The following is a 17,226-nucleotide window of genomic DNA, read 5'->3' as shown; positions in this document are numbered from 1 at the left end:
TTATGCTTATTTTTTGCATGTAAATTTATTTTGGCGTAATGTAACACACGGCTTTTGAAAGTAGCCGTGCAAGTTGTTCAAATTACGAAGGTATCGCAAAAGAGCCGTGTTTTTTTTCTTCGCCATTTCGTGTGGTCCATTTGAAATCGGATAAACATGTTGTACCCATGGAGGATATGCAAATGCAAAAATTTGCGTGCGCGTGTCTTGATGAGCGTATTTCCTGTGTTTACCTCGCGATTCGTGATGATATCGCGCTATACAGCCGGAAAAGAGTGCGTAATAGTTAACACGAAACACGCGTACCGGAACACTCACACATACACACAGACAAGGGTGCGATAAATATTCAATTTTCCGATCGTATTGATTACGTGTACTTCCTCGTACGTAGATTAGCCGTTCTCTCGGTTTATCGCGACGAACAATGCTGTTATCATCAGAACTCATTGCCAGGCGTGTAATCGGGCGCGCAGGAAATGTCGGAATCAAGTACATCGATCTCTCACGTCGCGATCTTTTCGATTTTTTGCGATCATACGTGCGAGCGATTTTTAATTTGATAAAATTCTAAGATAATAAAAATTGTGATAAGAAAAACTAATCTCAACAATATTATTAAATTTTTGCGGATTTAATTGCATTTGCAGAAAAAAAATATATAATGATGTTTGAATATCTTTTTTTTTTTTTAATCTGGCGTTAGAATCGTAATTTGGTAGTCGATTGGTCGATCGTTAATCCGGGTGTAGAGTAAGTAGGTGTCAACGTGGAGAGACTGCGTTTCACGATAATGATGCTGCGTCACGTACGTGACGTATGTAAGTGATACTAATGAGCGCATTACTATGTCGCGTCGCTGATCGACGTGGTGTGAAAATTGTTTAATTACACACACATATAGCCGCGCATTGACAAGTGCGTTGCCGAAAACTGCGGCGAAAATTATTACATTGTTTGCGCTGCGGGCGACATGTATTGTTATTATCGAGATAGATATTAATGTAAAATAAACACGTATATAATTATACGGACGCACTGTTGCACAAATCTGTTATGAAATCCGTTTCAGACTGACGTAATTACACTCAACGCGACGTATTACATGCCTCGATACATTAAAATGAAAATTTTCCAAATTTTAAAATGTTAAGAATTAACAATGCGATTACAGTGATCAAATTTTCATTTACGAAAAGATGGAGTTTAAATTATCAAAGAAATACAACTGGAGAAATATCTCTTGACTTATGTAAATGTATTTTCCAATGATAACGGTGAGCATCATTGAATGTGACAAGAAAAGTTTTATTTTTAATATCGTATGACATTAATGACATGGATGACATTAATGCAGCAGGTGTCCAAGCTATTACTTAACGCGATATTAATTCTTTACATCACACACGATGCAGCGCGTCCATATTGATACGAATTTTTCCGACGAAGTCGTTAATGACGTCTTATAAGTTAGCGGAACACATCATTTTTTTTAAAAACTTACAGAGCAACAAATTTTTTTCTTTTGCAACTTTTTAGCAACAAATGAGCAACAAATAAAAATATTAATTAGAATTGATTCTGCTCATTCTGTTCCGCTAACTTATAAGACGTTCGTTAATGCGGAATTCTATTGAATACGGGCGCCTTGACGAACCATAAACTCGTTTTCTGAAGCGTGGAGGGGTATGAATAATGGTTACCGAACGTGCCGCGTATACGAATTTGCATAACACCGCCATTACACGTATGTAACGTACAACATGCATATAAAAAGTGTTTTCATTTACATAGATGGGAGTACACATTTTATGAAATGCGGTGGGCAAGGAAAAATGGGCGCTTTTATCTTTCTGCTCATAGAGATTGGTTGCTATACGTTCGATCAAACATCTGCGATAAACACGAGTGAGTTTAAAAAAACATGATTTATTTCACCGTATATGCTACATATACGGTTTTCATTATTATCTATAATTAGTTTTTATTATTTAAATATGTTAACAAGTTCATAATCCAAGTATACACCCCTTCTCTCCTCCTTAACATAATTTATGATTATGTTAACGTCATTCTAATTTCGCTAATCCTTTTCTCTATCTCAAAGCCGGATAAGTACTATGGATGCAGATACACATATGAGATGAATATAACGGAACAAGGACTGCATCTCGTCGTAATTTCTTGCCGTATGTACGATCGGACATCTTACGCGACCGGAATTAATTAAAGCCATTCTAACATTATCTCGCATGCTTGCGGTACTTAATTGTATGCAATTATAATCTTCGTTCGTTATGCAATCGCAGACGCAATTGCTTCCTGTCGCTGCAATTCGCTTCGCTCGTCGCTGAATGATTCGTTGATAATTCTAATTCGCGGGCGTGGTTGTACTATTTAATCGATATTATCGCGGTTAAATAGTATAATTATTCTTCTTTCATAGCAATATAGTGATGTACGGATTCACAATTGAACGAAAATTTTGACGCGATACCAGGAGAAATACATCCAAGTTTAAAAAACTTTCCTTTCTTAAACAAGTTTAGCGAAAACTTTACATAATTGTTATAACATTTTCATTAAAGATGTGCGATAATTTATTAAAAAATGGTACACATTAATTAAGAACCATCGAAAAAATATTGCAGATACCATTATAGATCTATAACATTACAAGACAAAAAGTGATATGTGAAAAATGTCTCTTGCTGATATAGCAGAGAAATCGATCACCTTTTTTTATCGCACCTCGTATTTTAACGTACCTAATTAACGAACTCTCTGTTCGACGTCGCGCGTTCGATAATCGAAAACGGAGCCATTCGCATTTCTACGACCAGGGCTGTTTCGGTCGTAACGTGGTTCTTTAAAGACGATTCATTTACGTTACGTACAGCGGTATATATACGGTGTGCGAGAGCGGCGAAACGGCTGTCCATTAACGACCGGGTGACGTTTAACGAGGTGTAGCGCTTTTTTTTTTTTTTTTTTTTTTTCGTGCTTAACGAGCCAGCGGGCCTTCGCCAATTGCGTTTATGAGAATCGCGCACGCGTTGCTGCATAATTCACGAAATTGACATAGGAACCTCGAAATAAAACGCCGCCCGATGCAGCCGGCTTGTGACTATCATCGGTTAATATCAACTGGCCAGGTCACTATTACAGATCATCTCTATGCCGAATTTTCGACTGCATTTTGCTGGACGCTATTCGCAAGGATTATACAGAATGCAATATGGAATAATAAAACTTTAATACGCGTTTCCTAAATTTTAATACGCGCAACCAAAAAAAAAAAAAAAAAAAAAAAAAAAAAAATCTGTGTAACAGAGGTATGGAAGACTTTAAAGAGAGAATATATATATTTCACGCGCACATTAAAGATAATAAAATTCTTCCTGTGTTGAAGTATTTTTTTTTATTAATTAATCTTTCAATGAAAAAATAATTTTAATTATCTCGCGTACGTATTTACGTTAAAAGGGTCTCGTGGTAAAAATACCGCTTTAGAGTTAAACGTTAAATCGCAAGCGTATATTATTATCTGGGCGCTCGTATTGCAGGGGCAATTCACTTTGATCGCGCGTATCGTATACACTATACATTATAGCCCCTTCACCGATCACGCCTTCGCTTTCGACGCGCATCAGTTTCATTGACCACAGCGGCGATCAATGTTGTCTCTGTCATCTATCTACTCGCTTCTCATCTTCGCGCTCGCACCATTCATCTTTGCCATCGTGTTTCGAAATTACTTCTTTCTCAGCCTGCGCATTCCTTCTACTTGTCTCGTTATTATCGTCATAACGATTTAATTTGAGTAGGTCAGCAAAATTGATAGTATAATTTTTAATGACTTAATATAATTTGATTTCATCTTCTGTCGATTTTTATTTAGCTGATGTTTTACTATACACTGCTGTTTTCTTCATATATAATTATGCCTTAATTTCTAATCACATTAAATGTATATCTTAATATATTTTGTAACTAATTGAAATGTTATTAATTAAAATTCTATTTGATATTGATGGCGGTTCTAATTTGATACTAATTTTTAATTATTTGTAAATTGATTGATGCCTTTCGGCGAATTGTCTTACGATTAGTTAGAGTTTGAACGTCTTTTAATCGCGTGGAAAAGATGCGCAACTTTTAGAATACCCAGTACATCTGCTCCAGTACATCTGAGCTATTATACAATTATTGTGTTTCTCGCTCGCAGCCATGGCGCATGGCTTTTGTCGATTCGCTCGCGTCAAAGCGCGTCCGGCGAAACGAGAGGTACATGTAACTCGATTCATCTCTTGTCGGTCGGCGGCAGCAGTCGGCGTCGAAACGTTATTCCACAGGTCGGCACACACAGAGCTCGCTTATTATTGTTTACGTAATGTTTACGTAACATCACACATATATACGCTGTATGTACATCGACAGTCACGATGCACTTGCATCGGCGATGCATTCGTTCCGAGACTCGTATCTCGCAGAACTGTAACGACGCGTGAGATAATCGCGACTCTGAGTTTTTTCACAGTTTCGGAGATAATGTTCTTTGGGAAATATTTACTCCCTGCTATGATTAATGATAAAGCCATTCGGAGTCTAGAAAATCGTAATATTTTATTAAAAGCATCTCTTTTATCAATTTGTATAAAAATTCTAAATAATAATGACTCTTTTGATATATTTTGTGGAAGCATATATTTAAATATTTTTAAAATTCTATTTACGTATAATTTAAGAGAGATAAAGAAAATTAAATTCTTTTTATAATTTATTATTTAACTAGCTAGGAAAAATTGAAAATTAGATTAATATTATCAATCATCGTCAGGAAATACATCCTGCATTCATTCGATCTTTATCTTTTCTCACACATCTCGCACTTTGTTCTTATCGCACAAATCAGTATAACGCTGCGTAATCTTTAATTTATAACGAGATACGTTTCTCAGATAATGGCGTGAAAAGAGCTGCCGTTGTTTCCACTAGTATCGATCAGGATTTATCGCTATGAATTACGTTCTCTTTCGTTTCATCGAGCGACCGAACAGTATTTGGCACTTAAATCCGTATCATGTCCGACAGCGAACGATGGCTTATCGACGTTTCTAAGACGAAATATTATTGCGGAATGGAATGGACGTGGAAGAAAGAAACGGTGAATAAATACTCTCGGTGGGGAGAGAGAGAGAGAGAGAGAGAGAAAAAAAAGAGAGAGCGAGAAGGGGAACGAGTCCGATTTCGCGACGGAGACGACAGCCATGTCGACGCGTGAATCATTTTATCGGAGAGCCCGTGAATAACATTATACGGTCGATATATCGCGCGGAGAGCTTTACGCGCCGAAGACAACGAGTCTTTAGGGCTTGAAAGGGTGATTTAGCAAACGGCGTCGATCGCGCTCTCAAGAATTATTAACGACGCGCACACTTTTCGTTCCGAGTTTCCTTGCGCCTTTTGTGAATTTCTTCCTCCTTCGGTGTCGCTCTTCCTTCCTCGTCTTCGGAGAAGAACGATCATTTGCGTCGATCGTGAAATTCCCGTCTCAGGGAAAAATTGCATTAACCACCGAGCGAGTCCTGGTAATGTTGTCGCACGAAGGTGACGACGAGTACGCTTTATCACCGAACGCTTGTAAAAAGCGCGTCGTTTTGCATAGATTGCATAATGTAATTTTTTTTTTTTCTATCAACGGTAGTCGTTGAAATCTAGTAGAATTTGATATTTCATACATTAATTTACATATTTTATGTGACAATACGTAGTGTCTTATTATGAACGCTCCGACGTTCATGCCACAACTTAAGTGAAGAAACGAGACGTTATATGTATCTTTTTCCTTAATTCTTAAAAAAATTATAAGATTTACACAATGCGTAAACTCTCTTTTACAGCGAAATTTCATGCAAGTTAATGCTATCTATCATGATATGCTTTTTTTATGTGATTGCAGGCTGAGGACCTCCTGGACGACATACTGTCGTTCGAGGCTGGCTCCTTGGGTGATGGATTGAAGGACGGCCAAGCCGGAAGTCTCACGAATATACCGGAGCTTCAAATTAAGCCAGAACCTCTCTTGCTTACGGAAGCGGAAATCCACGCCCTTGCCAAAGATCGGCAGAAGAAGGACAATCACAATATGAGTAAGTTGATAATTGACTCTTTCTGATTAAATTTTTACGATGACATATCTGTAGTCGTGCGCGCATTCTGACATTTATTAAATTTAATCTGATTTAATTATAGATGATAATAAATATCATTCCATGAAATTAAGTATCTTGTACGGGAAATTTTATACATTAATAAAATATCCAAGCAATGAATTAAAAGTTTTCATATAGCTTATCTAGTTTTGTTAAAGCAACTGTATCATATGTCTCTGCAAAAGATTGTCGTCCGGTGTTTATCTTTTACGTCGAAGAGAATTTATTCACGTTCACGACTACAGATTACGTCATGTGGCGGATTCGAAATTACGTGCTGGAATTCTATTTTGTGTCTCAGCGGCACGTGGCTTTCGTAATAAGCCTGACATTTTAATCTTGTTTCTTGGTACAGCCGCTTTGAATATCGCTCGATCAGCAAGTTGTAGGCAAATTTTGTTTATCCGTGTAGAAATAATTGATAAGCGCCACCGTGTAATTTACACCTCAATGGTAGCAATCGGCGGTTCCTTGGCGTCGTCATTATTACCGACGTTTACTGCATTATACTTATGTCAACACGGTGCCCGCGACGTAAACGGACTATTTAAATGATAATGGAAAAATGTCGCCGCGTGTCCCCATACATCGGTCGTTTATTGTTATCGCGAATGCACTCAATTAAACTAGCGTCTGTCGGTTATCTGTTAACGCAAACAACGCCGGCGAATCAAATATAACCTCGCACATTCATGGTGTAACGAAAATTTAATGGAAATTTTTAGTATTTTTAGATTATTCTTGACAAATGAAATAATATTTCGAGCATAGTATTGTCAGGATTTTATTTTAATAATAACGTCTTTATATTTCTTTTCTCATCATTTCACACAATCTTTTAGTTTTTTCTAAGTTTAATGATTCAAAATTTTCTTATCTCACATTATATATGCATTATACATGCATGTCTTTGAAGAGAATATTAAATTACAAATGCATCTATATACATTTGTAAAATAATTTCTCTTATTTAATAAATGCACAAGTGCACTTGTGTGTGATGCAAAAACATTACCATCGGTTTCTATCGCTGAACGTTGAAAATCGATAGACACGCTGCTGCGAAGAATTCTCATTAAGATGAGAAATGAATTAATCTCCACATGGAGTGTAAGAAGACAATAAACAATTTTCGAACGGCAATATTCGAACAATGCGACGTTTTTGTTGGGTGCCGGTTTTTTATATTTTTACTATGCAGTATGTGTTACGCGTTGAATCGCGCATTTGTGTTCGTGTGATTCGCGACAATCCCGTGAATTTGACCAAGTAATCAGTGAGCTTCAATTATCTCGCCTCGCGCTTTCCATTGCAGTGCAATAAAACTTCACTACATATGCGTGAATTTTTATGAATTTCCGCGCGCGAACATGTGCACATATTTGAAATACGTTTTACATTCTGATATTTGTAAATGTAATTTTGAAAATAAAGGCAAATTTAACGCGTATCGTACAGTTAATTGAATTTTCGTGTCTTGTCCTTAAATAGTTTAGAAATTTGAGTCAGAAATGTATTCGTATGACATAATATATAATGATGACAAAATAATATTATTTATATAATTAATATAATAGAATTTTATTTAATCAGAAACTTGAATCATTTGATTTTTTTTTTTTTACATATCTCTTTTAATCTACCTTATGCGGTTTTCTCATGAGATGTAATGCGCCGTTCCTTCCGCGACTTTATTTCGCCGTTGATTCTCGTGATTAAAGCATCGCTAAAATTGCAAAAAATGCACGATGCTCGCGAATGAAACAAGCGGAAATCGGTGACGGTAGCACGGACTGCATTGGAAAGAATTGAAGCATCCAATTTTCCGAAAACAATCGCGGGCATAATGAAAGGCCGGTGGATACGAAAGAGGCGGAATCGAATTTGTAAAAGAGAATGGCGAAATAACGGCCGTGAATTACGCGGAAATATAGGAAATGAAGTAGGAATTCTGTAAAAATAGTCGCGCCTCCCTGATTCGCTCTTTCTTTGTCTCGCCACTTATTAACTACTATTGTGCATCTCCGCCTGGTACATTATCGATTGCACGGTGTTCTACGTGCGAGGGATGAAAGAGAAGCTTATCGGCGAGACTTTGACTTGTCTTTTTTACGCGCTTTATCGATTTGCATGCAACGTGAGTCCATTTGCGAACGTATCTTCCTTTTTCCTAATTTGTTTAATCCTGTTAATTGCGTCTCTTTTCCTAATTTGCTTCACTCAGGAAATGTGATCAAACGGTTTTGTCTTCATTTTATGCTTTACATTCGCAAAGTACGCAAATCTTTTTCCGCATTAAATAAATATGATAAAATTTTTCCTGAATTAGAGATTGATTCAATAGATTGAGAATTCTACAGGACATATTTTATGTAAATTTAATAGGCATATATAAAAACTAAGATACATATAAAATCATTCGGAATTTCCTGATTTGCAACATAGAAAGCAAATTATTCCTTCGGACACAACGAATTTATTGCGATCTGGAGTTAAAGGGCAATTTCGCATTCTCTTTCGTTAGAAACTCGAAGCCAGGTCGATGAAACGCTTCTCCCTAATCTTTGCTCGTATCTCGGATAATTTCTTCCCACCGGAAACTGGGGTTTGCTGATTGATGAGACTCATCGTCGTCGATTAGGAAGGCGTGCCTCTTGATTCCAAGCGAAAAGCATAGGTTCGCGCATCTTCTCGACAGAATCGAGTAGCTTCGATCTCCGTCGTTTGTCCTCTCCCATCTTCATCGACTTTCCAGCCTGTGCCTCACCCTACTCTAAATTAACCATCGTAATCTAATCAGTGAGATCAGAGGAAGTTCCCTCTCGCTCTTCCCGTCTATGTCCATCCCTCTCTTCGTCGTTCTCTTCTCTTCTCGTGTTGTCCTCCTCATTTCTATCTCTCTCTTTCTCTCCCGGAGCGAATCGAGTTCAAGAGAGGAAGTTACAGCTTCCTTAAAGTTTTCAAGGCTGCTCCTTCGTCTCCTCGCGCGTGCGACATCTCCTCGATCGTATCTCATCTTTTATAACCTTTATATAGCCGTTCTATCGCGCTGTTTACAAATATTTGTCTCTACAATATGAATCAGCAATTCTCAGAATTTTGTTTGGCATGACGTAGACATGCGATGCACTTTGAAGTTTTTCAGAAGTGACGTAGATCTTATTTGGAACCGATTTTGCCTCGACTACATTTGATTTCTATGAAATCAGAGTATTCTCTCTTGAAAATTTTATTTTGTAGGAAAGTCTTTTAATGTAGTCTCTTTTTCGTCTTTCTCGTTTTAAAAATCGAAATTTGATTTCGACGGTATCAGATTTTTAAACATAATTTTCTATTTCTATTACATTATTTCAATTTTTTGGTTATTATTTCTAAAGAATATATTTTATTCTGGATAAAGAAATGAGAAAGATAAATGTTATAAGTTTATACTTTTCCTGAGAATTAAATTCTTTGTTTATTTAATATGTATTGTTGAAGAAGTTGAATTATTTTATCAAGTTTCATGATTTATTAAAAACAAAATATTTTGTCTTGTATCCTCTGCCATTAACTTCTGCATTCAGTTTGCGATTCTTATCGCGTCTAAAGTCGATTAATACTGATATAGAGACGATGTTATCGACGTATCTGAAAACAGACTAAAAGAGTGGAAGAAGAATTAATCACTTGCTCTGTATCTTTTATCTTTATCGATGAATGTCGACACAATATTCCTTTTCCATTATTCATGATGACGAGTAATGGAGTGCTGTCTCCGTCCGGAACACGCATTTTGACGAATTTATTTTTCCGACGGTGGGTCATCATCGACGCGATCGCGATATCGGAGACGCGCGCGAAGGATAGGGAATCAAGCTTGACCTCTTCGTTGAAGAGATACCTGGCCGGAATAATCGATCGGGTGCGGGAGTCATGTGCCAACGATAGGGTGATTTGGTTCGCAGTCTTTTCCGCAGGGGAGATACGCTATATCCTCCGGAAAGCGCGATATGCTTTCCTGCCCAATAACTTCGATACGAGACGACGATACGGGAGACGGTTTGACCCTTCACAATTTGCGCGCGCGTTCAAGACGATGTCGATATAGTTTATTGGGATCGAGCGATCGAGGGATATCACGTTTGCTCCCAATCGCGTCAAGTGGTAAGATTGTAACCTCAAGAAAAATAATAGTCCGCGAGCATAGCTGAATGTAGATGATTGAGCGTCTAAGGAAATATAGATAAATATATATATATTTTTTTTTGTCTTTTTTCTCTCTCAGAAATATAATCGAAAAAGGGGAGAAATAGTGATCATACCACGTAAAAAATCTTATTATTTCAAAGATAATACAAGAATCCAGATCCATTTGTGTTTTTACGGGGAGATTGCACGAAAAGATCCTCAAATATATTTGACGTATCTATTAAAAATAGTTTTATAGCAATATTATAAAAAAATATACACACATGACTCTGATTTTTAACCATAAAAATTGTCGATTTTTGATTAACATTTTTAATTTAAATCTGATGGAATTTTTTTTGTATCTATTTCTATTTCTTTAGTAACCACATAAAGTTGGTTCTTTGATAACTATAAGAAGGAAGAAAGCTCTTTTTAAAGTCGAGACAGACAAGTCTGGGGACGCGAAAAAAAAAAAGGTTGGAGGACGAACCGTTCTCGCGCGTCGATTCGGTCGTGCGATTAGCGGGCGAATTAACAAACGACGCGATCTATCTATCGCATCTGTCGCGAGCGAGCCATGATTGATGTGCACAATTTCCGTTTTCAGTCGAGCGACGGCGGCGCTTCAACATCAACGACAGGATCAAGGAGCTCGGCACCCTCCTGCCCAAGACCAATGACCCGTGAGTACGAATTTCTTTTCTTCCGTTTCTTCTCTTTCCATCGCTTCCTCCTTGTCGCACGTTCGCTCCTCTCTCTCTCTCTTTATCTCACCATCCATCCTTCTCCTCGCAGTTCTCTTATTCTCCACCTTACTCTTTGCACATTCCCCATAGACCATTATTTCCTGTTCGTGACCCTTTACGACGAGTTAGTCCAGGTCAGGTGCTCGAGACGAGAGGCTTTCATCTCATCTGGACCGGAAGTCCATTCTTCGCCCCTTCCCGCTCTCTCCTTCCCTCTGCTTTCCTTCCGCCGGCTCTTCACGGCCGCTCGCTCTTCCTTCCTCTATCTCAGCTTTGTTTCCCGTCTTTCCTACCGTCAAAGCGCAACACTTCCTTCGACCCGGTGAATGAAGGTAAATGCGAAGGAAAAATAACACCACGAATCGGAAATACGAGGAGGAAGAGATTGGAAAAAAGGCGAGTTTGCTTACATCGTACACTTATCGTACCTTTCATCATCGTGTAATCTTATCATACCTTTTATCATGCTCGTGTATTCTCTCTCTCTCACGTTTTAAATAAATTAATTTATAAAATTAATTTTTTTGGCAACACACCATTTAATTTTTTATGTAACTTTAGAAAATTTGTTCTTTCATATTTTGGTATTTAAATTTAGGAAACATAATTAAAAAGGATCTTTTAGATACATATTAAAAATTACTTCGATTATAAAATGATTTTATTTCAAAGTATTGTTGTACTTTAAATTGCGTATATCTGTTTTGATATCGTAAGATATAAATAAAATAAATTTAAATACATTGTTTTAACGTTTAGTAATATATTACGTAACTGGAATATTTTAATTTTTTTATGTTAGAATAGCGTGGTGATAAAAGATAACCCTCAATATATGGTTATACAATGTGCTTAATTATCCACCGTTATACCGGAGTATCGTAAAAAGTCTTATCTATACCGCTCGATGTTTATGTTTAGAGCCATTTATATAACTGTAAAAATTTCAGTCTGCTAACTTATTGTTAGTAACACACTTTATTTGCTTTTAATTAGTTTAGATTATGATATCAATTATAATATACAATACAATCGATAAATAGAGTTTATATATAATTGGATATTATATAACTGGAATTATTCTAAAGTAAATTTAATTGGTAATCCTTGAAAAATTCAGAATTGTAAATTTTTATTTAATCAATACTACTAAATTAAATAAGTTTTAAACAGTAAAATCTATCGTACGCACACACATAACATGATGCAAATTATTTCGAGTGAATAGTTCCCAATTATATATAATATATCATATAACATGTTAAGAAAACGAGATGTCTGTTTTTTCTGTCGTTTTTTTTCTGGAATCTCGATGACATGCGCTTTGCGTCTGACCTGTTTCGGACGTGATCCCTGACACAAATCTTCGACACCGAAACTTCTTCGACACACGTACGTACTAATGAACGATCCTTTTGCATAGAATAGCCGAACAAGTCCGTCATTTATCAGTCCGACGATCGACCCATTTATCTGTGTCAACATCCGGCGAACTTAAAAACTCCCTCTTTCGTGTTCGACGTCCTCTTTTCTCATGCGCGTTTCTTTGAATAACGATCCTCGAAAAACCACGGGAAAACCCAAACGAATTAGGGTCGCGAGTAGCAACTAGTTTTGTCAGTGATAAGAAACCCTTATGTGGTGAATATAAATAAATTCATCTTGATTTTTCAACAAATAATATATAAAAAAAGAAAACAATCTTAATCATAGAAAATTTGTAATTCAAGTTATTATGTATTAATGCACTTTACTAGAGAATCATTAATTATATCATGGTTTTTTTTTTTATATTTTTACTGCCGAGATTTCGAAGAAAACAAAGAATTTATGGAAGCGTTAGAGCATCGATGAAACTGACTTTTATCGAGAGAAAATTATTTAGCTTAAAATCATTCTTGATACAGTTTGTCGCGACATCAATTTTCAACATCGTTCATGTCTTGGTACAAGCGATATGTCGCAAAGCGGACACAACGTTTATCGTTTATAATTATTGATTTACGGCATCGTAATTTATGTTATCTGCGTTCGATGAAGGAGAAGCGTGCGGACAAGCGTGCATTCTTTATCTGCCGTCATATTCCCGTCATATTTTTCGACACGTCACCGATAGACGCGATAACGAGAGCATGCCTGGGATTAATGTGTTTCACGTCTCGAATTTCTCTCTCCTTTCCCTCCGATATTTGAAGCTGACGAGATGAGAGTTGAATTAATGCGGCTTTACCTTAATCATGTTTATCAGTCATAATTTATACTCATTGCAATGTTTCTCTGGAATTGCATTTAACATGCATTTTAAATTTCTCGATCGATTTTTTGATTTATCGGTCCATATATTGTCTGTGCATTAGTACGTATATATGTCCTCGATTCGTAGCGCCTTTTTTTATCTAATGACGCTCATTACAATCGTGTACATACAACAAATGTGCGATAACGCTTCGCGCTTGCGCTCTATCGCGTGTGATAAAAGAACGGAATTGTCAACCGCATCGGATTCATATTGCACAACTTTCCTTATGGAAGCGGATTTGATTCACTCGTCAGAAGCAATTTGATATGAATCAGGCATGATTTTAGATAAATATGTTTAATTTGAATATAGATAATACAAACAAATATTTTAAAGATTTTAAAAATTACAACACAAACACAGTGTAAGGGATCTATCTTAATTAAAATTAATTACTAATTTTTATCATAATTTGTACAAAATATTATAACACCAAATTTTAATTTCTCTTTCTCTCTTTCTTGTCAATTAGTAATTTATTAAATTTTATGCTATATATTAAATTAATTTTTATATTATACATTACATATATATATATTTATCTATTTATACATAAGAAAAGCAGATGTATTTTTTTGCAGAAACTTTAATTTTGTTGAAATCGCGGCTAATCGCGATCATATCCGATAAGGGAACGATTCGCATTAGGAGGTCTTGTGAGCGTCTCGGCATGTTGTAGGAACGTCTTTCTCCTTCAGGGTTTCAGTTTCGACTTTGGTGGAGAAGGATATCAAGAGGGACGCGAGTAAACTCGGCGCGATAGCGCGGTGATAACGAAGTACAGCCCGGATTCTAAAGACACCAGTAAACACGACACAGATTTCTCCCCGTTCCTTCCACCATTTTCACTCGGGTGTCCCCGTTTATTCCGCTCGAGTTTCGGCGAATCGTCCTCGTTTCCTTGCGAAACACCCCGAATCCCTCTTCATCCGCGTCCTCCTTACGTCGTTGCTCATTAGCGAAGGAGAAACCCGTCGATGCACGTCTGTTTATTGTTTGCCGTACAAACTTGTTCCCTACGCGTGTACAAGCACGAAAACCGCGCATGAGGCCTGAAATGCATCATGACACGCGTCTCCGTTCAAACGCGGAATGTTCAATAATTCCGACGCGTGCTCTTGTTAATTTAACTGAAATGTAATTGGATCTCTGTGTGTCAGTTTTCATGACGTAGTGCTTTGAATGATTCTTTAGCTATTTATTTCGAATAATGGTTTGCACTTTTAATGCGCATTTAATTAAATATTTATTCAAAATAAAGACATGGCATTCACATAAAATAAAAATTAAATTATGCTAAATTCGAAAATAAAAAAAGTGACCTATACATATTTCTCGCATTAAAATTTCTCGTTAGAATTAATCGTAATTATACAAAGGATGTGATTATATTCGGCAGCGAAAGTTGGCGAAACACGCTGTTATTTTTTGTTTTGTTTTGCTGAAAGATACTGCGGGTCGGAATATCAACTCGAGAGAATGAACTTGAAAATGTTGGCAGAACTCTCGTCGAATCCTCAAACTCTGTATACGATAAACAATTCGGCAACCACGAAAAAAATGCGCACTTTCTCTTTTACGTAGGAAAATAATAAAATGCAGAATTTGATGCGGTAGGCACGTTTGTGGAAACGCAGATAGCGAGTTTGAAATATACGCGAACCCGCATAGCCGCAAATTCGCTCGTCGCAAAGTTGTTGCTGCGGGAACATGGCAACGCGCCTCTTTCTCTCTCTCTCTCTCTCTATCGCGTGGAAAAGTGATGCTTTATGCGATGTTTCGGCGGCTGTTTGGCTTTCGAGTTTGCGGGCGTAAAATCTCGCGAATCATGCAACGGCGCGATCCGCGATCGCGCATGAATTTAATTACAATTTTGCTGAGGCAATGTAAATTATTAGCCGCTTCGCGAGATCGCTCACGCCCTTACAAGAACGCGAAACTATTTTGTTATGAGAAACGTAAAATAATAGATAATTATTAATTGTGTTTACATTGCTTCGTAATTTATTATTTCCGTCTATACATTTCTAATCTGCATAATTTTGCAGATTAACAAAAATTTCAATTTAACGCTATATACATATGTATATTTCACATTTATATTTTCTTGTTATCTTCAGCTTTATCTTTATTTCTGTCAAATTAATCTTAATAAAATATTGTTTTGCAAAGATTGCGCTGTTTTGCACGAATTATTGCGCGATCGTACATATTGCAGTCTTGTTCTTACCTTTGTATCGGGGGTTTTAATCGCTTCAATCACGTGCGTCAGTAAGCGAAATTAAGAATGCGACAGCTGCATGACGCGCGTTCGGTCCTTCAGATATTCCTGCGGAATAAGACGGAGGATTATGTTTTCTCGGTAGACCGTTCGCGGAGGAGTTCACGGAGGGATGGATATGTCGCCCGGGCATGACGAATGCCATCTCATAATAAGCTTTCCATTCGCTATCGCTCCTTCTCGTGGACGGCAGTAGCTCGCGATTTTGCGGACGATAAATCGACGGAACGATTCCGTCGTAAATCAACGGCCGCGACGGCGGCGTGACGTGCGAGAAAAAAAAGCGTGAATAACGACGAAAATCCGTGAGTGTTGTTCGCGAGTTCCGGCGTGAGAATATTTAAATCGCGAGGATGAATCTCACGGCGTGTCCCTACCGTTCGTTATGGAAAATTTTATATCGGTCTCGCGTCGAGTTAAAAAGTTCCTAATCCTTCAAAATAGAATACCTGTGTTTATGGAGAGATGAAGCAAATGAGCTATCAATATTAATGTCAGAGAAATATGATTAATGACGTATTGAAAGAATATTTTTATAATTATTTTTATTAATATTTGTATAAAAAATATCGCAATCTAATTTCATTTCAAAACAGTATTATTTGATTATAAATACTGATTTATATATTATCGTGCTAATTACATAGTTTGTGGATGATGTCTGTATCTTATCAGCAATTGTTGATTTGAACGCGTGAGTTCTTCGAATGACATTGTTTTTAAGAAAAAAAAATGCTTCTTACGTTTATATTGCATATCATGTAATATATTTTTATTTGCTCGTAGATATAACTCACCTCATGTTTCATAGTGATAAATTACATGAATGTAAAATGAGCGAAAAAATAAAATACACTAAAAAGAGTCGTTCTTGACGCTGTCCAGTATGTCGTCACGTATTTCTGAAAAAAAAAGTTTGCGCTTTCTCTCTGGAAATGTTGAATTTTTCTCACCCTTGTATTCTTATTCGCAAGTCGCTTGGCAGACATTCTTCACACTGGCGTTGCGAGATTGTCCACGCTGGATCATCGCGAATGTCTCTCGCGAGTAAGCAGATATCTCGGTCCAAGACGCTATCCCACGCTTCTCGTTTCTGCGTTACGCGTCTTCGTGAATTTTTCGAGAAAGCGTCACCGTACGAAAAATTCTCCGCATTAATGACAAATCACCGTGTCTGCGAAGAAGGCGCAAACGAGACACGGAGTTTGGTGAAAAAAAAAAAAGGAAGTGCAGAGTACGAATGCGACGCGTGTTATGGAAATTCTTCAGGATTTTGTTGCCTTCGTCGAATTATCGCCACTCCCGTTCGTCTGATATTACGCGCGAATTCCCGCGTGGAATTCCATCTTGAGACGGCCCTCGAAACGTCGTCGTCGGCGGTGGCGGCGGTGCTACCGGGTAATATTGGTTGTATTATGGTCGAATGAGGAACTTTGGGAATTTCCCGCAAAACACCCTGTCTCAAACGCGATCTCGGTGAAATAATCGTGTGTCTAAAGTTTCGAAGAGCGT

General features: G+C 37.2%; 1 protein-coding gene across 5 annotated transcripts in view; it reads left to right on the top strand.

The window, feature by feature from the left end:
• LOC115237754 (microphthalmia-associated transcription factor) overlaps window positions 1-17,226 on the top strand; it is a 105,059-nt gene that overhangs the window by 74,480 nt on the left and 13,353 nt on the right. For 4 of the 5 annotated variants that reach the window (XM_029811003.1, XM_029811000.1, XM_029810998.1 and 1 more), the window contains exons 4-5: window positions 5,963-6,152; window positions 10,996-11,071. In XM_029811003.1, the coding sequence (XP_029666863.1) occupies window positions 5,963-6,152; window positions 10,996-11,071 (266 nt within the window). Of the gene's footprint in view, window positions 1-5,962; window positions 6,153-10,995; window positions 11,072-11,263; window positions 11,604-17,226 lie in introns of those variants that run through there. The other variant, XM_029811001.1, reaches the window with a different exon arrangement.

The sequence above is a fragment of the Formica exsecta genome, unplaced genomic scaffold (genome assembly GCF_003651465.1).
Source record: "Formica exsecta isolate Colony F162 unplaced genomic scaffold, ASM365146v1 scaffold308, whole genome shotgun sequence".
NCBI lineage: Eukaryota > Metazoa > Arthropoda > Insecta > Hymenoptera > Formicidae > Formica > Formica exsecta.
Note: the sequence above shows the minus strand (reverse complement) of the source record. Positions and strands in the feature narration are given on the sequence as shown.